Source organism: Panicum hallii, chromosome 5, assembly GCF_002211085.1.
Source record: "Panicum hallii strain FIL2 chromosome 5, PHallii_v3.1, whole genome shotgun sequence".
Classification (NCBI taxonomy): Eukaryota; Viridiplantae; Streptophyta; class Magnoliopsida; order Poales; family Poaceae; genus Panicum; species Panicum hallii.
The window spans coordinates 8,148,112-8,171,596 of record NC_038046.1 but is presented as its reverse complement, the minus strand read 5'-3'; the positions used below and the strand labels follow the sequence as shown (position 1 = coordinate 8,171,596).

The 23,485-nt window shown below is 43.8% G+C and overlaps 1 protein-coding gene across 5 annotated transcripts; it reads right to left on the bottom strand.

Moving 5' to 3' along the window:
• Positions 1-147: 147 nt before the first annotated feature.
• Positions 148-22,485, bottom strand: LOC112894074 (inositol hexakisphosphate and diphosphoinositol-pentakisphosphate kinase VIP1-like). 5 transcript variants are annotated; one of them, XM_025961666.1, is made up of 31 exons: positions 22,212-22,485; positions 22,035-22,094; positions 21,346-21,392; positions 20,857-20,940; positions 20,213-20,276; positions 18,913-19,066; positions 17,932-18,002; positions 17,249-17,353; positions 17,044-17,136; positions 16,802-16,876; positions 15,883-15,977; positions 15,579-15,785; positions 15,383-15,482; positions 15,242-15,312; positions 14,905-14,983; positions 14,286-14,444; positions 13,975-14,017; positions 13,061-13,143; positions 12,083-12,145; positions 11,930-12,004; positions 11,428-11,550; positions 10,980-11,218; positions 10,854-10,898; positions 4,815-4,881; positions 4,474-4,545; positions 4,117-4,358; positions 3,985-4,042; positions 3,433-3,600; positions 2,430-2,504; positions 2,100-2,315; positions 148-494 (listed from the first exon to the last, which is right to left on the bottom strand). In XM_025961666.1, the coding sequence occupies exons 1-31, from the start codon at positions 22,284-22,286 to the stop codon at positions 432-434; spliced, it is 3,171 nt and encodes a 1,056-aa protein (XP_025817451.1). In that variant the 5' UTR covers positions 22,287-22,485; the 3' UTR covers positions 148-431. The 5 variants fall into 5 exon arrangements, with proteins under 5 accessions (XP_025817451.1, XP_025817452.1, XP_025817453.1 ...); XM_025961667.1 differs by lacking the exons at positions 20,213-20,276; positions 20,857-20,940; positions 21,346-21,392; positions 22,035-22,094; positions 22,212-22,485 and adding an exon at positions 19,157-20,191; XM_025961668.1 differs by lacking the exons at positions 20,213-20,276; positions 20,857-20,940; positions 21,346-21,392; positions 22,035-22,094; positions 22,212-22,485 and adding an exon at positions 19,292-20,189.
• Positions 22,486-23,485: the final 1,000 nt, after the last annotated feature.

Here is a 23,485-nt window from a genome sequence, read left to right as displayed (position 1 = left end):
TATATCAATGCATGGTCACTCTTCCCCATACAACAGAATATGGGACTTTTCCTTTGAATTAACACCATCAAATTACTTTTTAAGGAATTGAGAATCATATCAAATCTACTGAACGGTCACAACATCATGAAATAGGTTCAGATTGAGTTTTTCAGGGAATTTTCAACAAAAATTTTGATTAACTCGTATTAGTATAAACTAAGCAAGCAAAGTTTTGGTTGTACATTGGGCAACTGGGACATGAAAAACAGAGCCTAGATTTAGCCTTCCTGAAACTGTAAATCCTGAACAAGCTACCTGCAGCACCCTGTACACATACAGGACCCATTATTCACACAATTATATTATATGCACAACATGCTCTGCTGGCCTTATGTTGAGATTATGCCTGACGACTTAGCCAAATTGAAGTCCAGCTGGGTGGTTACATGCTATTCCTGAAGCTTTTTTGTCTTTCTTTTCAAAATACCACTGAGGATATCTGACTTATGCTGCTGCAAATTTTGAAATAAGTTAAAAAGGAAATTCAGTGAGAATCCAAGGTAGTAAATCATCAAATGGCAAGGTAGAAATGAAAAATCAAAGTACCAAATATTACAATTTTTTGGTCAAAACAAAACAATCGAATTGGGTCAGCTGTTCAAAGAGGGAAACAGCCATTAGATAACATGTGTCTGACGGAATGTTCATAGGTGGTGTCAATATGACTGGTTGATTGCCAAAAGAAGTAAACAATCAGTGGTGTCCAATTGTCAATATGACCAGTTCATTGGGTGATTGCCAAAAGAAGTAAACAATCTTGTAACAATTTCTACATGGTTGATTGTTCACAGAATCAGAGAGCTTACTACAGATAGCTTAAATTTGGTATAATAACATGAAATTTTTGGATGTCCCGAGCTAAGTTGGAGGTTCTGCAAATGTTCCCTCAGATTGGTTTCTTTCAAATGCAATAGCATCAGTATTGCCACATAAAATCAGACTGTTCCACATGGTAGTAGATCGAAAGTCATGTCTATATTTTTGTAGTGTTCCTACTCCATTTGTCTTATGATGAGGCTAAAGAACATATCATGGTGCCATAACCACAACTAGCCAGGTTCCTTTCCAAAATCTGGCTTGTTTTCTCTTTTTGAATTTTCAAAATTGGGAAATATTCCTTTTCCAAATTTGAAGTTTGGTGTATAAATGTTAGCAAGGCATGTATGCATGTGTGTCTAGGCCCAGCGCTCAGGCTTGTACAGCCGGCCGGCCAGGGATATAGATGGAAAGAGATAGTTAGAGATATATGAGGAGATCTTGTTTTGGTATTTGTTTCTATAAACCACAAGATCTCCTCACCCCTAATCCCGCAGGTCTCTAAATTATCTCATACCAATACAGTAGCTGGTAAAGACTTAATAAACAAGTCTGCTAGATTGTCACATGACTGGACTTGCAAGATATTCACCTCACCCTCCTTCTGGAGTTTGTGAGTATAGAAAAATTTAGGAGATATATGCATAGCCATATTATTTTTAATATAGTCTGTTTGCATTTGTACAATACATGCTGCATTATCCTCATAAATAATGGTGGGAGTATCAACAGGACTAAAACCACATGACTTCTGGATATGGTCAGTCACACGCCATAGCCAAACACATTCACGTGCGGCTTCATACAACGCAATAATCTCTGAGTGGTTTGTAGATGTTGCTATCAAAATTTGTTAACTTATATATTGTAAACCTATCTCTCAATCAATCTAATCCAATATTCCACGCAATCTTCATTGCTTTCAATAAACTAGAGGCAAACAGAAGCATTTAGGCATATAAGATGATTTGAGAGCTAGTAGTGAGTAGTCTAGTGCGAACCTACATCGCTAATACTAGTCCTGAAATAAATGCCTAAGCTGGTTCTAGTTTCCAGGCCAGTAACCAGAATCATTTTTTGGAACCCTAGTACTGATACCCTAAAGTTATATCAGCTATTTCTAAAAGAAATAACGGTTTACGGTTTACCGCAACAATAAAAAGCAATCAGAATAAAAGACAAATGCAAAAAAGCTTTTGTCCACTGATGGTCGTGTTCATAGTAACAGGGCTAGAGATTACCGATCTTCCTCCTTGTAATTCGATATCCTTGCAGAAGCGGACCGGCAAAGGTTGGGAAGGAGCAGCTGGAGGAAAATCTTCAGCTGGCATTGCAAATGGGCGTGTCATTTTATCAAATTTGTCTAAGGTGATATATGATCCAACTTCCTGCAGTCTCTCTGGCTCCATAATTGGCATTGTATGGTCATCAGGTAGCAAAGATGCTTTGCCTCCAGTCTGTACGGATACATAAGAATAGTGTGGTCACGGATGCAAGAAAAAATATTCTTGTAAATCATTAGAAGTATTGAAACAAACATCTTCCAAGCTTTTGAAAGGAATAAATGCTACCTCCAAGGAACTTATATCTGCACCACGACTAAATGTCATCTCTATACGGAACCTCTTTGGGTGTTCCAAAGGTACCTGCAATGGCCGTGCCATTGGCAAAAGAATCAACATTATTTAATATTAGATGCACCTGACTGCCTGTCACGTTTTCTAAAAGTTTCACATTTTTTAAACTGAGTCAAGAATACTATGGTAGTGAAAGCCTTACATTAAGAGATGAAAATAAAAGAAAATTAGTTGTTTCACAAGTACCATGGATTAATTCTAGAAGCATTACAAGCAGCTAAATGCACCTGAGTAGTTACTGCCATGTTCTTGTCCACTATTTAATTATATTGGTACAACTTGATTATTCAGGCACGCAGGGCTATCACTGAACTAGAGAGTAGGTATAGGCAGATTGTTGATATGATTTGCATAGTATCAGCTTCCAAGGGATTCATAGGGTTGCATTCACACACAGAGATACTCCCTCAGTTCAGTTTTAGTGGGTGTAGTTTGACTATACAAAATGGATCTTTTACCGTAAACTCTTTCTTTAATATAATTGATAATTATAAATCATAATCAATAGATAGTATTTTTTAAATATAAATCCAGTGGCACCAAATTTGTGGCACATGATTAATATATTATTGGACTAATTGTTGGGCAAGTCAAAGCGTGATTTGGACGGTCAAACTGCACTCGATAAAAATAAATGCAGGGTAATCTGATATAGAAGATCAACTGGATTTCAATTGCTCATGGCTTATGATTTTCTCAAAAGATAAGGATTGAGGACATGTTGAGTTTCATAACTGGATTGTAGCAAGAATTGAAAACTACATGGCTATTTATTTATAGATCTGATGAAGTATTTTACAGCAAGTAATAGCACAATTTTTTTCTAAAGAAGAAAAATGAACGATTGGGTTGGTGTCTCTCTTGGGTGAAGTTGAGACGTATACAAAAAGGGAACAGATGTAAGGATTCACACATATGACTAGGAACATCACAGTACCTCTGTATTTTCAAACATACGCAGGACTATGTAACTCATGTAGTCGAGTTCTCGTGTTTTAAATAGCTGATATAGAGAACTTCTGCAAACAAGACTCTCTTGTCCATTCAGAGATTCGTCCAAATTGCAATAGCGAATTACATTCATTAGAGAGTGTATATGTGATTCCTGCCAAGAAAGAAATCCTGAGTTCCGCTTATGAGAGAGGATAAGACATTACAAGAAGAAACAATGACAACAAAGGTTTTGTGTCCCAAGCAAGTTGGTTAGGCTAGAGATACATAACAAAAACTACCAAATGAAGTATCTCTACCATATATTATTAAAAAAACAAGGCACATTTTCAGTTCATGATAACTTGAACAAGAACATATATGTGTATATTTGATTATCACTAGAATTTTTAAGCAAAATTTGCTTCAAAATGTTAAATACTACACTGACAGGGTAAACTGATTTGGCTGAAAGTTTTGGAAATGTGAAAATGAATTATGTTTCCTATCGGGAACTGTTATATGATATGGTTCAAAATTTGCAGATCAGCTATCATACTGATGTAAAATAGAGCCTTGTTCGAACACGTCGCTCAGGTTCAACCACATTGGCATACCTACAATAAAATTAATTGGTATATGTTATACAGCTCAAAAAGAAAAAAAAAACTGGAATTGCTTAATAACTCACTTTGGATCCAGGCAGTATTTTGTTTCCTTGTGGGAGTCATCTAGATCAATAGACTTCTTGTTCGAGCCAGATCTTTCAAAACATTCATTCCTAACATCCTCATAGTAACACCTCTCTTTCCGTTTTGTAGATGACACTGCCTTTGTATCGTTATGTGTGTTAGATTCAGCAGCAGCAGCAGTAACCTCTCGTCTTGTGTTATGCAGGTCAATTAGAATCTTTCCCAATAAACGGCGTGCTATCTATAGGTAATGACAGAAGAAACAGCGACATGATTATGGACAGAAAACAGAAACTAGTCTGTTTTACTATAAATTCGAATAAAGAACATGCAAAATGCAACCCCTAGACCAGTACCTTTGAGCCAATTTGGAGTTTCTGCTTTGGATTTATTCCATATTCATTGGGAATGACACCATCAGCTAGCAACTGGATGAAAGAGTAATAACAGAACAGATTAATTAGCAGAAATGGATTACGATAATTGGAATGAGAAAGCTTCATTCACAACCCAGGATTAAATACACTATATAACATGAAAATTTATCACACCCAATCTGTCAGTTGTATGCCTAATAATAAAAGAACGGATGTCTTCATCAGAACATCAGCAATTAATTGAGCAGGCATAAATCGGTCAAGATCTAACATTTTCTTTTTATCTGTGGTATATTTTAAAGGCATGAAACATGATTCACCTGAGAAACTTTGAAGAGATCATTCAGGCCAGTAAGGTTGAGATGTGAATTATGAAGAAGGTCATACCTGTCAAACAAGAACATTTATTGAGAAAATAACACATCAGTATAAACATTTATTGAGAAAATAACACATCAGTATAAAGATGACTATGATACAAAGAAATGAAGAAATGCAAAACTCGTAAGACTTCAGTTTACAGAATACAGATAATGAGGCAAACGATTAACTAAGTTGCAAAATACCAAATATAAGAAGCTATGGTTTTCCTTTATACTTCAACATGATCTTTATCAGGAAACAAAGGCAGCACCTCTTTGCAATATTTGGTTCAAAGAGAACTGGAAGTTATATCACCAGTAGTTTTTGTTGGAGTATTGTGGCCCATGGAGGCCATGTACATTACCTCTATACCCAATTAGGGTTTGGAATGAATTAGACACTCTTTCATGGTATCAGAGCTAGGTCTGCTCCTCCTCCTCCCCTCCAGCCCGCCGCCGCTGCCGCCGCCGCCGGCCCCTCCTCCTCCTCCCCTCTCCTCCTTCCCTCCCCTCTCCTCTTCCTCCCCCTCCTCTGCTCCCGCTCGCGCCGCTGTGGGCGCCTGGGCCGCCGGCGCAAGGCCGCCGCCACCCGGTTTTCCCGCTGCCGGGCTGGTCCTCGAGGGGGGAGCGGGCGCTGGGCCGGCCGCGGGAGCCGCCACGGGCGCCGTGGCTCCTCTGCTCCAGGAGCCGCCGGGTGCCGCCGTGGGCGCCGCGGTTCCTCTGCTCCGGGCTCCTGCCGCCCTGGGCCCCCTGCTGCCCGACGCCGCCCCTGCCGCAGCAGCAGCTGGCGTGGGCGCCGGGGCTGCGGGACCCCAGCCGCGCGCCGCCGTCGATCCGGCCGCCCTGCAGGACGCTGCGTAGCTGCTGCAGGCCGCGGGCGCCGATCCGGCCGCCCTGCAGGCCGCTATGCGGCTGCTGCCGGCCGCGGGCGCCGATCCCGCCGCCGCCGCTGTCGCACGTTCTGGCCTCGGGATGGCGCCCGAGGATGGGCCGCTCTCCGCCGCCGCCTTTCGTGGACAGCAGGCCGACGCCGCTCTCGCCGCGGCCCTCCTCGCCGCCAAGTCGGAGGCTTCGGCGGCCTAGGAGCGGGTCCGTGCGGCAGCCCTCGCCTGGGAACACGAGCGCACCACGGCCGACGCCCTCGCTCTCCGGGTCGCCGAGGCGGAGCGCTACCTCCGCATCTCTTCCGGCCAGCCCGTCGACCCTGAGCCCGGCACCTCCTCCTCCTTCCAAGCCCCGCCCGCTGGATCTGGAGCCCGGTACGACCCGACCGACCCCATGGTCGCCCAGCTCCACCTCCAGGTTGCCGGCGTCCAGAACATCAGCGCCCTGGTCTCCGTCCTTCTCGACCCCGCGTCCTCCTCCTATGGCCGCTGGCGGGACCAGGTCCTCCTCACCCTCCGCCGCTACGCCCTCGACGACCACGTCCTCGTCGACTCGCCGATCGAGGCGCGGGACGTGGCGTGGCTGCGTCTCGACAGCGTCGCCATGTCCTGGATCTTCGGGACCATTTCCCTAGATCTTCAGGACCTCGTCAGGACCCACGGCGGCACTGTGCGGCAGGCTTGGGTGGCGCTCGAGGGGCAGTTCCTCGGCAACGCCGAGTACCGCGCCCTCCAGCTCGACGCCACTTTCCGCACCTTCGTCCAGGGGACCTCTCCGTCGGTGAGTACTGCCGGCGGATGAAGAGCATGGCTGATGCTCTTTACGACCTCGGGGATCCGGCGTCCGATCGGGTCTTGGTGCTCAATGTCCTACAGGGCCTGAGCAGCACCTACGACCACCTGAAGTGCTAGATCACCCGCCAGAGGCCCTTTCCCACCTTCCTGCAGGTCCGGGACGACCTCGCCCTTGAGGAGATCACCAGGGGCCTCGCGCCCGGATCCTCCTCACCCAGCCCCGCCGCGCTCATTGCTGCTCCACCGGCCTCCTCCGCTGCTCCTGCCACCTCCCTCCTTGGGGCTGCTCCCGCCGGGCAGACCGGAGGAGGGGGGGGGGGGCGTGGATGTCGCCGGCGACGGGGTGGTGGTAGGACCGTCGGGGCGCGCCGACCTCGGCTCCTACTCCTGCTCCTGCCCCTGGAGGTACGCCCTGGCCATCCTTCAGCAACCCCTGGTCAGGGCGCATCTCGATGTGGCCGTTCCAGGGTCCGGCAGGGGGGCTTCGTCCTCAGCTCCAGCTGGCGGCCATGTTCACTGGTGCTACTCCATTCTTCGCGCCGTCCTGGACCCCGCCCGCTCAGCCTAGCCAGCAGCCGACCTGGCCTGGGGGGTGGGACCAGGCCGCTCTAGCGCAGTCCTTTAGCACCATGGGACTGACACCGCCGGCCAGCACCAAGTGGATCGCCGACTCGGGTGCCTCGTTCCACACCACTCCTGATGCCGGTATCCTCTCTTTTGTCCGACCCCCACACCCCTCTTGTCCTTCTTCTATCATGGTTGGTGATGGGTCTTGCCTTCCTGTCACCGCCGTGGGTTCTGCTCCTCGTCTTCCTAATGTTCTTGTTGCCTCTCGAATGGTTCACAACCTTCTTTCCATTCGCCAGTTTACTGCTGACAACTCCTGTTCTATCGAATTTGACTCCTCTGGTCTTACTGTGAAGGATTCGGCTTCCCGGCGTCCACTTCTCCGATGTGACAGCCCGGGGCCCCTTTACACCCTTCGGCTTCCTGCTTCCGCTGCCTCGCCATCGGCTTCTCTGTCTGCTGCTTTTGCCGTGACACCTTCTTCCACCACCTGGCACCGCCGGCTTGGTCACCCCGGCCGCGACGTTTTGGCTTAGCTCAGCCGTAGTACCGATGCTCCTTGTACTAAGGCTCCTGCTGAGCACCTCTGTCATGCGTGCCAGTTAGGTCGTCATGTTAGACTTCCGTTTTCTTCTTCCTCTTCGCATGTTGCGCATGCTTTTGATCTGATTCACTGTGACCTGTGGACATCTCCTGTACTCAGCATGTCTGGTTATAAATATTATCTGGTCATTGTTGATGATTTTTCTCATTACTCTTGGACTTTTCCTTTGCGCGTCAAGTCTGAGACCTTCCCCACCCTCCTCCACTTCTTTGCCTGGGTGTCCACTCAATTCGGCCTCACAGTTAAGGCCGTCCAGTGTGACAACGGCGGGAGTTTGATAACTCCACCTCCCGGTCCTTCTTCCTGTCTCGGGGTGTTCAGCTGCGTATGTCTTGTCCGTATACCTCTCCTCAGAACGGCAAGGCTGAGCGGATGATTCGCACGACGAACGACGTCGTGCGCACCCTTCTGATCCAGGCCTCTCTGCCCCCGCGCTTCTGGGCTGAGAGCCTCCACACCGCCACCTACCTGCTTAACCGTCTCCCGTCCACTGCTTCTCCTGCTCCCACTCTACACCACGCTCTCTTCGGTACCCCTCCTCGCTACGACCACCTTCGGGTCTTCGGGTGTGCGTGTTACCCTAACACCTCCGCCACCGCTTCTCACAAGCTGGCGCCCCGCTCGACTCGTTGTGTTTTCCTCAGGTACTCCCCTGACCACAAGGGGTACCGATGCCTTGACCTCACCTCTCGCCGCGTTCTGATCTCCCGACACGTCGTCTTTGACGAGTCGGATTTCCCCTACTCTACCTCCTTTACACCTTCTCCTGACCCCGAGCTGGAGACTCTGTTTCCGACTGACCCGGTGGTTCAGCCACTGTTACCTGTCTGTCCTTTCCCTACAGGTTTCCCCGGCACGCCGGCACCGTCTCCGGTGATCCCTGCTGCGTCGAGCGCGGCCCCGGTGCCCGCGGTCGCGCCACGCGCGGTCCCCGGACCTCCGGTCGTGCCGCCCGGTGCCTTCACGTGCACCTGCGCGGTACGCCCAGCCGGTACAGGTGTACTGGAGTCGCTCGGCGCCGGCCCCGACACCACAGCGGTACGCTGAGCCGGTGCAGGTGTACCGGCGTCGTTCGGCGCCGCCTCCTGCTCCGGAGGCTCCTGCGACGCCGGCGCCGACGCCGTCGCCGCCGCCGCCTCCTCCGGCTCCCTCTCGGGCCGAGCCGGAGGTATACCACCCGCCAGTCATCCATCGGGATCCTCGGCATCTCCATCCCATGGTGACTCGGCGGATGGCGTCTCAGGCCGCAACTCTCTCCGCCGCCGAGGGAGAGCCGCGGGTCTCTCGATACCCTCCTCTGTCCGCGACGCCTTGGCGGATCCTCACTGGCGTCGCGCGATGGAAGAGGAGTACGCAGCTCTTCTTGCCAACCAGACGTGGGACCTCGTGCCGCGTCCGTCTGGTTGCAATCTGGTGATTGGCAAGTGGATCTGGACGCATAAGCGTCGGGCTGATGGCACACTCGAGCGCTACAAGGCTCGCTGGGTTCTCCGGGGGTTCACCCAGCGGCCTGGTGTGGACTATGATGAGACTTTCAGCCCAGTCGTGAAGCCTGCTACGGTGCGCACTATCCTGTCGCTTGCGCTCTCGCGCTCTTGGCCTGTGCACCAACTGGACGTGAAGAATGCGTTTCTTCACGGCACTCTGTTAGAGACCATCTACTGCTCTCAGCCAGCGGGATTTGTTGATTCAAGTCGTCTGGATATGGTCTGCCGGCTCAACAAGTCTCTCTATGGGCTGAAGCAGGCTCCTCGAGCTTGGTACTCTCGGTTCGCCACGTTCTTGCTGACATTGGGATTCACCGAGGCCAAGTCTGACACGTCTCTCTTCGTCTACCGCCGAGGGGATGAGACCTCCTATCTGCTGCTCTACGTTGATGACATTGTGCTCACCGCCTCCAGTCAGCAGTTGCTTCAGAGTGTCATCTCCTCTCTGCAGCAGGAGTTTGCTATGAAGGATCTTGGTCAGCTCCACCACTTCTTGGGCGTCACTGTTGAGCCTCGCCCGTCTGTTCTTCTCATGCACCAGCGGTAGTACGCACTCGATATCCTGGAGCGGGCTGGGATGACTGATTGCAAGTCCTGCTCCATTCCTGTCGACACTCAGGCGAAGCTGTCCGCTGATCTGGGTGATCCGGTGGCTGATCCTACTACCTACCGGAGTCTGGCTGGTGCTTTGCAGTACCTCACCTTCACCAGGCCGGACCTCACCTACGCTGTCCAGCAGGTTTGTCTCCATATGCATGATCCCCGGGAGTCACACCTTGCTGCGCTGAAGCGTCTCCTCCGCTACGTCCGTGGCACTGTGGACCTCGGCTTGGTACTTCACCGCTCGTCTTCTGCTGAGCTGGTGGTCTACACCGACGCTGACTGGGCTGGCTGCCCGGACACTCGTCGCTCCACTTCCGGCTACGCCGTCTTCCTGGGCGGCAACCTGGTCTCCTGGTCGTCCAAGCGGCAGCCGGTTGTCTCTCGCTCCAGTGCCGAGGCGGAGTACCGGGCTGTCGCTAACGGCGTAGCGGAGGCGTCCTGGCTACGGCAGCTCTTGGCGGAGCTACACAGCCCGCTCGCCAAGAGCACACTCGTCTACTGCGACAACGTCAGCGCCGTGTATCTCTCCACCAACCCCGTCCAGCATTAGTGGACAAAGCACGTGGAGATCGACCTACACTTCGTGCGCGACAGAGTCGCAATCGGCGATGTACGGGTCCTCCACGTCCCGACTACCTCCCAGCTTGCTGACATCTTCACCAAGGGGCTGCCCTCCTCGACCTTCTCGGAGTTTCGATCCAGCCTCAACGTAGCCGGTGGCTAGTTGTGGCTGCGGGGGGTATTTGCTCTTTGTACTCTCTTCTTGTCCAGTCTTGAACACCGCTGCGCCGGTTGTTCAGACTGCGGGGGGTGTTGGAGTATTGTGGCCCATGGAGGCCCATGTACATTACCTCTATACCCAATTAGGGTTTGGAATGAATTAGACACTCTTTCAGTTTTGAAGAAGGGTGCAGAATAATTTGTTGAAAGTTCATTCTAAGAAAACAAAAGGACCTGGACCTGGATATATAACTAAAAGATCTAAATAATACATACGCAAGACTCTTTTACAAAGAGAAACACAGAAACATTATCTGATTGGCATAAGTTTACCTACTTGCAAGAGTCATATATGTCAGGAATTTGCGTAGTGTCAAAGCGCCTGCATCATCGTAAAAAAATAGGCAATGGTTACACCAGGCTGCATTTCCTTCAGAGAATGCCAGAAGAGTAGACAGCATACTTTTTTCTTTCGTTGTAGAGATCTCTCTCCAGTTTCTTCCAGCGGGCAAACATCAAAAGAAAGCTTTCACTGCCACAAGGCAATCCAGCAGAAATACGATCCTTATCAATTTCTGCTTTCCCCAGGGCCTTTGCTTGATCATAAGGATGATTCGGTGAATCACTATCTATTGCAGCTTTCTCATCTTCATCATCAGAAAGCATCTTTACTTGTGCGGTTATTTGTTTCGTCAATTCAGCCTGATAAGACAATGTTAACTTATCATCATTACAGTTGTGTTGACACTAAAAGTTACTGCAAAAGTAACCCATACAGGTCAAGATATAATAACAATTCTCAGTATAGTAAGGAACTCATAATGATACAGTATAGAAAAAGAATTCAAGTGGAAAGAAAAATATCCTCTATGAAAAACTCAACGAAAACAAAAGATATCTAATGTTCATACCAAACTTGTGAGCAGCTGAGCAGCATTTTTAGGCACTCCAGCTCCATCAACCATCCATGGGAATTCCACAGGTTCATTACAATTTGCAACTTTTGAAGATGTGATGATATCATACAACCGAGCCTGCAAAAAATCAGGTATCTTTAGAGACATAGCGAAAAAGTTTATAGATGATTCATATTTCAATACAGTGCCGATATATAAATGGATCATGCACAAGATCATACACATGGAGATAGTTGCAATCTAGCTTATTTTCACATTTCATTACTGTCATACATGGTTAAATTTATTTTTCCAATTACTGTTGGATCACACTTCTTTAGATTCAAATATTAAACGATAACATCATACTTCTAATAAATTGTTTTATCCCAATTTCACAGTTGCCTCCATTTGATTCATTGGCAACTCTGACTCCATTTGACTCCCTTGACTAATTTAAAGCTTGAAAATTGAAAAGTAACAATTCCTAGTATGTGTAACAGCATCTTAAGAATACCTTTGCTTCATTTATGTCACCAGTACCATCCTGTAGTCCATCTAGCATAGACGAGTCCTTACTGACAAGTGAAACCTGGCAATAGTAAAATCAGGTGAATTCAGGTCATGCTTTTTGCTCCGACCAATTTAGATTTACAGAAGAGGAACAGACCAGGATTGGTGTTAACTCCCCCTCCAAATCAAGAAGACCTTTAGCAAAAGCCGCAGCAGACATCTAAGATATAACAACTACCATGACATAAGCAGTCAATCCAGAATTCAAAGTACAAGAAAAATGATGGAAGACATTAAGGACCAGAAAATCAGCTCTTTTCTGACATGGATAATGTCTGAGTACTCCAGCACATGCCTGATATAATTTTTTTTTCTTGGATGTCATGCCCGTTATAAGTCAATTCAATGAGAAAACACTATTTTACATGAACCATTTGACAGTTTACAGGGCAATACAAATAGATTTTCAGTATCACAATGTCAGGTGATCTTGGGAAAAACATTCAAGATAATGCAACCAAGGAATTACACATTACCGTTTATGAACTGCTAGAACATAATCACTTCTGCACAATTCTCGTGCAGTGGAATACTATAATGTGGCGTGTCACATAGGCCACAAATGCATCAAAACATACACCTAATTAGGACAATAGGACTTGCACAAGTATTTCTGTATATGAAAGGCAACTAGAAAACTAGATGCTAGGTAATGTTGACCATACCACTGTAGATCTTTTTTTCAAATCTTGTCATAGTAGCATAAATTTGGGGCATACTATATATGTGGACATAACTAAATTTGTCGGTAACAAAAAACTAACCCAGGCCGTGGAGTCGGAATGTATTCAGAACACTTTCTTTTTATTAATACAATGATGCGCAGCTCTCCTGCGTGTTTGAAAAAAAATCTAAATTTGTCGGTTGTCTAAGATGAAGTCACCTAATTTAAATTCAGGACTCAGAAGCAGAATTAGCTACTCCATGACATACTCTTGGACATCTCTGTCAGTATGTTGATTCATAGGGAACATGATTTATCATACACAAGCAGAAGAGGAAACTATTTACATTTAATCTTCACTGTCATTCATCTCTGATAACTAAGGGTGCAAAAATATACACTACCATTTACCTGAACACGACCTTCGTCTGAACTGTATATCTTCAGATCATGCCTATATGTACTGTGGAGGCGAAGCAATCCTGGTCCTTCACCTAGAACAAAAAGGACGCACAAACTTAACCAAAGAGGAGAGGCATCAAATAAATGATAAGACAATGGTGCTAGCTATTCAAGGAAATGGAGATGATCTGACCCTGCTGTTTTCAGAAAAACTACAAAAGACTGGCAGGTGAATTTCAGTTAAGGCTGATCAAGAATGGTATCCAAATTAACAAAAGAGAAAAGGAGGAGGGCATAAGAAGGGTACCAATGATCAACTAAGGGAAACATTTTTGGTTAGCTGACAGCAAAAAATCAAGAATTGGCTGCAATTTCAGCAGCTGAACTGAAATTACCAGACCTAACAGAAAATACTTAAATTTTTTGCAAGAGAGATTTACTTTGTTTCAATTAAGTTCAGTAAAACTGAAACTACCAAGATTGGAAGATATAGTGAAGACTAAGCCGAAACGGATGGGGTACAGAAAGATTTAGTAAACTAGTTGAGACATGCATTTCAGATAAACCCAGTCCGTCGAGCCAAAATAGTCCTTCAGAAACAAACAACAGGACAGAAAAAAAAATCGAATACGCAGGAGAGCTGCGTATCATTGTATTCATAGTAGGAGAAAAGGAGTCAAGCAGGACTCAGAACAAACACACCCCACCCACACACACCTGCACACACACTCCAACACTAAACACACACAGACACACACTCAATGCACACACACAAACGACCAGGAGCACCCCTGCGAGCCTAGATGGCTATATCACAGGGAGGCCCCTTACCCGACCCCGCTGGCAGTGAGAAAGGAAAACAACAGGACAGAGAATATGGAAAATTCAATGTAGAAACTTGACCAAAGTTTAGAAGGACATACTTGGATACATATTATTTCTGAAGTATCTTCCCAATTCTTCTGCCTGTGCAATCAATCAAAAGCATCCGGGAGAGAAAAAGGAGCATTGTAAGGGTTACTCAAAAAAACCAACAGCTCATCAGGTGTGTCATATATTTCAGAGCATGCAAAAATTAATGGCAATTTGTTAAACTGATAATTCAACAACCATTTATGACCCAAATATCATACAAAATGACACCAGACACCTAATTGAGGTTGCAGTGTCCATTTTGTTAGCCAAAACATAACTTACAAAATAACAAAAAAATTAAAGGGAAAATAAACTCAACCTGCTTCCTTCCTGCATGAGTTAGAACACCACCGTACTTAAGAACCATTAGGGCTTCAACTGGACACTCCTCCTCCCCTTCTCTGTTATCTTTAGGAATGCGGACCCAGTTTGATGGCTTTAGTTGTACCTTTCTATAGATACCTGAAAAATGTCCACCCTGAAGGCCATAGAGGAACTTATGTCTCAGAAAATTTATAATAGAATTTAAGAATATAATAATGATTTTTTGCAGAGAATACATGTACAGAGGATAGTAGATACATATTATTGTGTGCTTTAATACAAATGCCTCATCAAGGGAGAAATGCGCATGAAAGGGTCAACAAGTCACAGTGAAAGGGCTTCAATTCTGTGATGATTTGGCTTGGTATCACTAGAAGCATCTTACTGCTTGTGTTTCCATGGAACTACACCACAGACCCAAGACATTTATAGAACATCTTGGAGGGGCAAATGTGTGGCTTCTCTGGTGCTGTGGTGCAAGGGATCTTAGAAGCTTGTGGCCGGCCTACTGTGTTGCCATTTGGTTCAGTCGAAGTTAAATCAGATATGCAAATAGGCACCATCTACAAGGTCAGTAGTACATTGCCATGTTAATACTTGAGCAACTATTTTACCTCTTCAAGGACAGCTCTAACTTGGCGTAGCTTCTCTGCATGCTCGACTTCAACGTCACTATCACTTTCACGACCAGATCTAAAGTTTATAGACAAATTTCTCGTTTTATCAAAGACATACAAGAGAAAATATTCATGAATATGCTTCATATTTCAAAGGTACCAAGATATACTTGCCACAGACCAAAAAACGTATGGGAGCAAATGGCTTATTGCTTGGATGGAAAACAGTGAGGGTTGGAATCAGCTAACAGCATATCCATAGCCAGGATAAGGTGATTTCTTAAAGGTTCAAAAACCATAACAGATGAGCAATCTTGAAACTGTAGAAACATACCTAGCTCGCGGAACAAGGATTCTCGTTGCATCTAACAGATCTTGCAGCTGCAAGGCGCTTTTAAGCTTTGCCTAAACAATTACAATAAAAAGGTTTGTTCAGCAAGCAAAAGAACAAATGATGTAATGCTCGTTGACACACCTCTGCGTGGGCCTTTCCACTATTGTATTTCAACATCAGTTTCAAAAGCTTTTCTTCAGTTACTTTTAGCTTCACCTTCTGCTTTGGTGTGCGATCCCCACTTGCATAATTTGAAGTAGGCATCCCTTTATAGTATCAGAAAGCAGCTTGATGGTTACAGGATTTGAAGATTTAAGTTCTTAATTATTATACTTACTGGCGTATAACAGCTATGACACAGCGTAACTCTTCTGATGGCCTAGATATTCCAACAGTTCCCCTTTCACGAAATCGCACAGCCTCAGATTGTTGGGCTGGCTCACTGATTTTCCAAGGAAGACTAGCAGGAATGGTTGATGAAATATGTGGAGCTTTCTCATCAAGAAACATTTTCCTCAGAATGCATGCAGCATCATCATAGTACCTGGATTTAGAAAACACTCACCCTCTAAATAAGATATAGTAAGGGCCCTTACCCAGTGTAAAAAGTCACAATATTTGTCGCTGCACAGAATGCTTACTTGTATGAACTTTTCACGAAACTCCAGCCATTCACATCACATACATAGGATCTTGCCTCTCCCAAGTCACACCTTAGAAGATCAAAGCCACACACCTGCAGAAAGAAATGATTGGGAAGTTGAGACCACAGTTATCAATACTATTTTTGACAAATTTTTTACGTCCCACTAGTTTCCAATAAACAACCTATTACTAATCTGGTATCCATTAACCTTGATTTATCACAGAGTTTGCATTAATTTTGGTATAACTGTGACAACAAATGATATATCTTACTAATTACATATTAAATATACCAAAACAACAAAAAATAATCACGTTGGTTACTGTAGTGTAACCCTGACGCAGATAGCTTTGGGTTCTGCTCATCCAGATTGCAATGCAAGCTGATGTAAAGAAGATCACGGAGCATCATTGCTGTCATTCAATAATTTGGGACATAACTAAACAAACCTTCAATAGACTCTTCCATTTTAGAGATTGACTTGATCATAAAAATATGGATCATGTAAGAAGTGCCTTACTCAATAGAACACTACCATGATATATCAATGCAAGAGCAATAAAGAGCTCCCTGTATTATAAAGTTTTAACTGACATTATGGTCGATTGACAAGCCTTAACTTTTAAATGATACCAACATTCGAACACACAAAATTCCTCTCCCACCCTCCCTCCCTCCTTATTGCCCTTGCATACTATATGTATCCATGTAATTGTTTCTGCAAATGAACAAATTTTGCTGGTATTTCAAAGATATCTGAAGCTCTGAACTTGTTAATGGTTTCAACAACAAAATTCTATTTGTCCAGAGTTATTTCACATCCCATAGGATAACAATTATATATAAAGTTCTAGTGTAAACTTTCACCATATCATACATGCAGAGTAACTTGGTAGAAAGAGTTTTAGTTGTACCCCTTGTCTGAAGGCTTGGCAAACGCTCCTTGCGATTTGTTTCTCAGAAGGGGTTAATAGAACAGGATAGCGCACCTTCAAGCAAGAAAAAGAATATATAATGCAACAGTGCAACATTGTGCATGTAAAGGGAAACACACCCTTCTCTACATGAAAAGGGTTTGAGTTCAGTTGGCATGTTATAGAGAGGTTTAATCTATAGAATGAGACTAATCATGTCACATTAAGGCAAGAAACGGTACCTCTTTTCCATCAGAATTTCTCACGACAACCCCATCCACAACTGGAGACTTGCGTGCTTCAGCATGTGCATATCCAGGCCCAACTGTATAAACCTATAACATGAAGGTTAGGTTCCATAGTTAGCACTTCGTTGTTTTTAGGATAACAGTAGGAGAGGGCACTTCTGTAAACAAAGAAAAATATGAAGTAATAAGTTATTGCCACCTTGACATCTGTCCCTCCTGTAGGCATGAACTCCTCGTAAATGTAAGATCCATCTCGCCTCACCTTCCTCACATCTGGATAAAACTCACTAGATCGATTACCAACCTATGTATTGATTTGAAGAATTTCGTCAGGTCAGTTCATTTTGGAGGAGTTTTGAAGTACACATTAATGATAAGACCCTCCTTGACATCTGTTTCTCCTGTAGGCATGAAGTACAAATTTTGGAGGAGTTTTGAAGTACACATTAATGATAAGCACACCTTGAAGTACATATTAATGATAAGAAGAATAGGCATGAACTCGTTCATTTATACCACTCGAGTAAAATAACCACATACTTTGTATTGTTAAAGCCAACATCTTATCGTTTATCTAACAGTATACTACACTGAACACACATTAAAGATGCTAGTTCACTGGAATATTCTGAAGTTCTGAACATAAGACAGTGAGGAAGCTTGATGGCATCAGTTCAGGAACAAAAGTGGATACGCAAGATATTAGAACATAAAACACATCACCTGATAGGTTATTTTAGATTATATTGTCTATAAATGCTTTAATATAATAAAATTATGATGAGTGAAATTATTAACAGAAATATTGAATTCCATACCAGGTGGCCACATTCATATCATACCCACGGTATCAACTTGAACTTAAAGGTAACAAATCATTACCTTACGGAACAGTTCTTTCATTCCTCCACCAGCTGAGCTCGGATAGTATATCATTATATTATGGTCATCACCTTCATATAATAACAATTGTAAGGAGCATAACCATGTTTATTCGATTACTTTACAAAGATACAGTAGGAAAAAAATGAATTGCAGTAAAGAGATCAGTAGTTTTGGATATTATATTGGGCAGATTTTGCATGCATCAATACTGACTAATTCGCAATAGAGAAACGATCCAAATAAAGAATTCATTACAGAATAATTGCAGAGTCAATGAGGAGAGTTTTCAGAGTCACGGAAAGTATGAGGTGTGCACTACAATGAATAGAAACACAATTTAGCAAAAAAGAAAGAATAACCTGTCTGTAAATTTAATACACGACAACAAACACTTAGCCCCAAGCAAGTTGGGGCAGGCTAGAGATGAAGAATAAATTTGTAAAAAGAGATAAAAGGGGAAAAAAGAACTGTCAATCACAGTATCTATTAAATACGAAGTTTAGCTAGAATATCTGGACTCTGGAAGAAAAAACACTTAAATTTTATACAGTAAAGTGCCAAGGCTTCAGCATGTTATAGATGCTTCGGCAGTCAAAAAAAATGATTAGAAAATACCAGATAATCTTTTGATGATCTGTAGAACTGCAAGGTCCAGGTGCACTTGTTAATGAGATATTGAGATGCCTTACAGAATTTTAATAAATTACTGGGCAAAAGCATTAGACTGTTCACATGTTTACTTAAGTACTGTTCATATGGGATGGATTTATTTCCCTTTCTCGAGTAGTAAGTTCAAATAAAGCATCCTGCCTTGACCTCAAGCTTAGTCTTCTAAGCCCTACACCAATCTTTCTCTTCTTTTTTGTCATGCATGTATTGAGCCAAATGAAAATGATTCTGCTAGTCCAAGACAGAATAATCAACAAGAAATAGAACAAGAGAAAGCAATTACTAAATTATCAAATTAAGAGATGTTACCATCAATGGGTTTCTCCACAAAAGGCTTGCAAAACCGTTTCCCATGGATCTCAATAAAATCATCATCCTCAACAAAGTAGTTTAGTTCTTGGTTAGGGTACTCTCTTCTGACGACAGCATATGTTGGAACAGGAACCCCATACGATTTAAGTTGCTAAACAGCAAGAAAAAAGGAACAAGAAGAAACATCAACATTTTGGAACAACATAAAGTATGTTTGGACCGTTGTACAAGACAATAAAACCTTCATATAAAAGTTTGCAAACTAGGGTTCATCAGACATTCCTTGCACCATCACAGGACTCAAATGTGTTCCAAGATCGGTGGCGGTGGGCTGTGCGAGGAGCGCTGAAGATGGCCAGAAAGGGGCTGAACTCACTGATGATCCTCACAGCATGGTCGATCTGGAAGCTCCGCAACCGCTGTATCTTTGATGGTTGCCAACCAAGAACCCAGCTTGTCCTGCAAGAAGTGGCTGAACAAGCAACCTTGTGGAAGATGGCAGCGGCAGAAGTGCTAGGGGAGCTGTTGCAGTGAGGAGAGTGCGTGGTAGTTCAATTCTTCAAGGGCGTGATTGTAACAGAAAACAAACCCCAGCCATGGATTCGCCATGTAATCGGACTATTTCTATCTATTAATACAACGACACACAGTTCTCCTGCATGTTCGAGAAAAAAAAAAAGACAAGTCTGTTGGTTTGGAAAAGCAAGAAAAGAGTCCCTTCTGTTTGTTTCAAATGAAAACAGGACCCTTCAGTAAGTTGTTGTGGATGCTTTCTTGGGCACAACATACGAGCGCAAGCTGCGTCCACAAGTGGCTAGAGTAATTATCGTGTGTTTTGGTTTGTTCAGGGGATAAGCATTGGTTAGAGTTTGTTTAGCAAATAAGTTAGAGCTCATTAGGCATGAAAGATTTGCAGTTTATTAGGAGATTTGTCAGTGCCACTCTTATATATTGAGCACGGCTGAAGTCCTCGAGAATTAAGCAAGAAATATTATTACCCCCCTTAATAGGTTGTTCAGAGCCTCCTAACAGAGGGCGAATGCGCCTCAACCCCTTGCTAATCCCCATCCAATCTACCACAACATAAGTACAGTTGGACTATAAAATCATCTGTTGCCATGAAATCAACCTAGAATATATGCTAATGAGTAACATTTATTTATAAAATAATGTATTGTTCTCCGTTTGGTTTAAACTGGCATCACCATTATAAACCGGGAGAAATCATCCAGATTAAAAGCATCTAAAGAGACGATAGGAACTCATCTGAGGTCCGAAGTACTAGAAATATTAATACCTGATATACTTTGCTGCGGTCATGAAGGAGGTATTGCGGGACCAACTCATTCACCAAAAAGGGCCTAAAGAACAATATCTAAGAAAAGTAACTCATCAAATAGTAAAAATCCTTAACATGAGTACTCTTACTTCTAATCAAATGTATTTGTCACTTGCATGTTCTCCCAAGCAAGAATCAAAAGGAAAATACACTAAGGAAATATAGGTTCTGAAGTTCTGTTTCATTTGTTCACTTATGACCTCCTGGCAAAGGGCATAGAGGAACTCTCATCTAGGACAATAAATTCCACGATGATAGGAATTTCAAAAATGTTATTATTAGGAGAGCTGGTTTAGATTAAACTATCAGTCAAGGGTGCATTTAGAGGCAATCATAACAGAGTATCTTTCACAATGATATTCTAAAAAGACAAAAAAGGGAAACTTTGAATGATGCATATCTTGCAGGCTAAAAGAAAGTGTATTTGGATTAGGACTATGACTAATAATCCATAATTCCATATAGAAGTCACACATGGAACAGATTGTCCATAATCGTAATACTAGTATAGTTCCTTTGAGTACTAGAAAATACTAAATCTCATGTACATTTAGATCCAACACTTCACAAATGCTACACTTGAGTCAGAGGAGATATTTAACCTTCGTAAAGCAGCATATTTCTCTGCCTTTTCTAGTGGATACCCAGATGAGTAAAAGGCGATTAGACAATCACATAAAGGCCAACTGTCAAAAAAAACAGTAGCAGTCAGTGTAATGAATTAATAACAAATTGAAATTAGGATGGTGCACTATGCATTATCCAAAGATGTCTGATAAGATTTAATTAAAAAACATACAGAAAATGGTCCCATTGGAAAACAGTAAACTGCTATAAACTCATGGATGACGGAGTTATTTGGCACCACCAAATTCAAAAATTCCCAAATATGTTATACAGCGTGGACAGATAGTGTTAGTTACTTGCTTAACTATTAAGAAATTATGCTACAGGAGTAATCCATTAGTTAATATTATTTATTATAATCTTATCCTTCAAGTAATTTATCTCTGCATAATTCACTGCTTAATTATAAAGAGAAAATTTGCAGCCAGACTTGATAAAAGACTTCTGCTTCGCACTTGACATACCTCTCAATGGGATCTTGAAGAATCACTTTGTCGCCAAAAATTATAATCTGCACCCATAAAGTAGAAGCATATTATTTTAACTCTTTATATCAGTAGAATACTAGTTATTGTACTTGTGGGCGAAAGAGTTTCAGAGTTCAGACATTTGAACACCAACAGGGCCAGAAGAATAAACATATACCTGGCATATGTACCTTCAGCATTATAAAGTATAAACAAAACGGTTCAGTCTCTTCAGGAAAAAAGGTAAAGAAACCAGAGATTAGGAATTGGATGGTACATATGCTTTAACGCAAGCAAAACACTGGACCATGCCATGGTAGGCTGGTAGCACATTCATGATGTTACAAAATAACAAGCAATCTTCTGCTGGAGAGTTAAAGTTTCATTAGATAGAACAATGTAACTTCCAAAAATCAACCTTCCATATAGCATGCAACAGAAAGTGAAACAAACTCGCAGATTGTATAATTACCGCATCTCATTCCATATCATTTGATAAACAGCTTGTTCGCAAAAGATAATGGTAAACGGCTAAGCTTGGATTGTGTCCCCAAAAAAAATCCCATCCATCATTGTATCCGCTTTTGTTTATTATTATTATTATTTGGTAAAAAAACCGAACAAGTAGTCAGCAAGAAGGGAACGCAAACGATAATCCGCCGGAACGACCCATTTCTGAGCTATACCTCGAACTCCCCGAACGCGCGCAGCCTCTCAAGAATCTGTTCCATGGGAGAACACGAAACCTGCAAAGATTTCCAGCATTAATGAAAAAACTGAAACAGTGACAAGAAACGCAACCACCAAGAACTCAAAAATTCAGCCAGGAAACCATTGGTTTCCCCAAAGGCCCAACCGCTCACCTTCTTCTGCATGACGCAGACACCAATCTTGATCTTGCCGCCACTGCCGCCGCCACCATCATTGCGCCTCTCCATCCCCTCACCCCCTTCCCTCTCCGCGGAAAGAACAGACTATGACTCGAATGGAAGTGTTTGTTTCTTGGACATTTACCTCCTCACGCCTAGAATCTCAGACGTCTTTATTCTTTGTGAGGGTGAGGAGGAGCGAACAGACGAAAAGCCGGAGGGGGTGTGAGAGCAGTGGCCAGTGGCACTGCGTAATAAGGAGATTTCTCTCACCATTTCTTTCCAGTTTATAATAAACGAACAGAAAAAAGATAAGCTTTTGTGTCTATTCACAAGATTATACATATAGGGAGTATCAAAATACAATTGAAGTGTTCTTTTCCAGATACTTCAACATCGTGAGGTTGAGATGCCTGATAAGTTTCGCAAAAAAGACAATAGCTTAATAAGATATTTGAATTCACTTTGATAGTTTTGAATTATTTGTCCTTCTAATAAAATTAATGCCGTCCTAAACTAAGCCTGGAGTGATCAAGTGGAGGGGTCAGCCGGGAATAATTAGCAGGTTCCAAATCATAGATGAACTTTCAGCCGTTCACATCATATGATACACACGGTAGCCATCAAATGTCACTAGGCTTCAAAAGCGGCAACATAAAAGGCTGAGGAATCGCTATAATTTGACCCGTCAAACCCAAAATCTTTGCCCCAAATCCAACACCACACCAAGTCAAATCTTCTCCGTCGAACCGCTAAACCTGAAACAAAATGGAGAAATCAAGTCGGAATATTGTGAGAACATTCAGCTAGACCCCCAGAATATCCAGGCAAACAACGCTGCCGTTAAAAGACCATCCAAGATCAGGCGACACCGACCCGGCGATCTCATTGGCGCCCCCGTCGCCGTCGTCCACGTCCTGATCGTCGGAGGGACATCCAACCGGAATATCCCAAGGCAGCAGGCCTCGCGTTTGGGAGGAGGCATGGCGATGCAAATTTTCTGACCGAATCGTACTGCCTTCCGCAACGTAATCAATGGACTTCCTTGGAGCCTTTCCTTGCTTCAACGTTCAGGCTCTGAGCACACTCCTCTTTGTTTACTCTGGATTTGACTATTACCAACTACAGTATGATGAGCTAACACATGGCTAGAATACCCATGCTTTAGTTGAACGGGCCGCTTGGTTTCATCAAGAGTCGTGTAACCTCTTGGAGCCAGCAGATTAGCGCCTACCACCGTTGTGTATGGCTGGATTCTGTAGAAAGGC

Bases quoted from the DNA above. Each gene is read 5' to 3' on its own strand.
- LOC112894074 (XM_025961666.1), bottom strand. From the start codon at position 22,286: ATGGAGAGGCGCAATGATGGTGGCGGCGGCAGTGGCGGCAAGATCAAG. The intron at 15,313-15,382 runs GTGTGTCAACGA...GTAATTGTTTAG, and splicing joins GTGGAAAGGCCCACGCAGAG to GCAAAGCTTAAAAGCGCCTT. The intron at 14,018-14,285 runs GTTGAGTTTATT...TTGATTGCACAG, and splicing joins CTCATGCAGGAAGGAAGCAG to GCAGAAGAATTGGGAAGATA.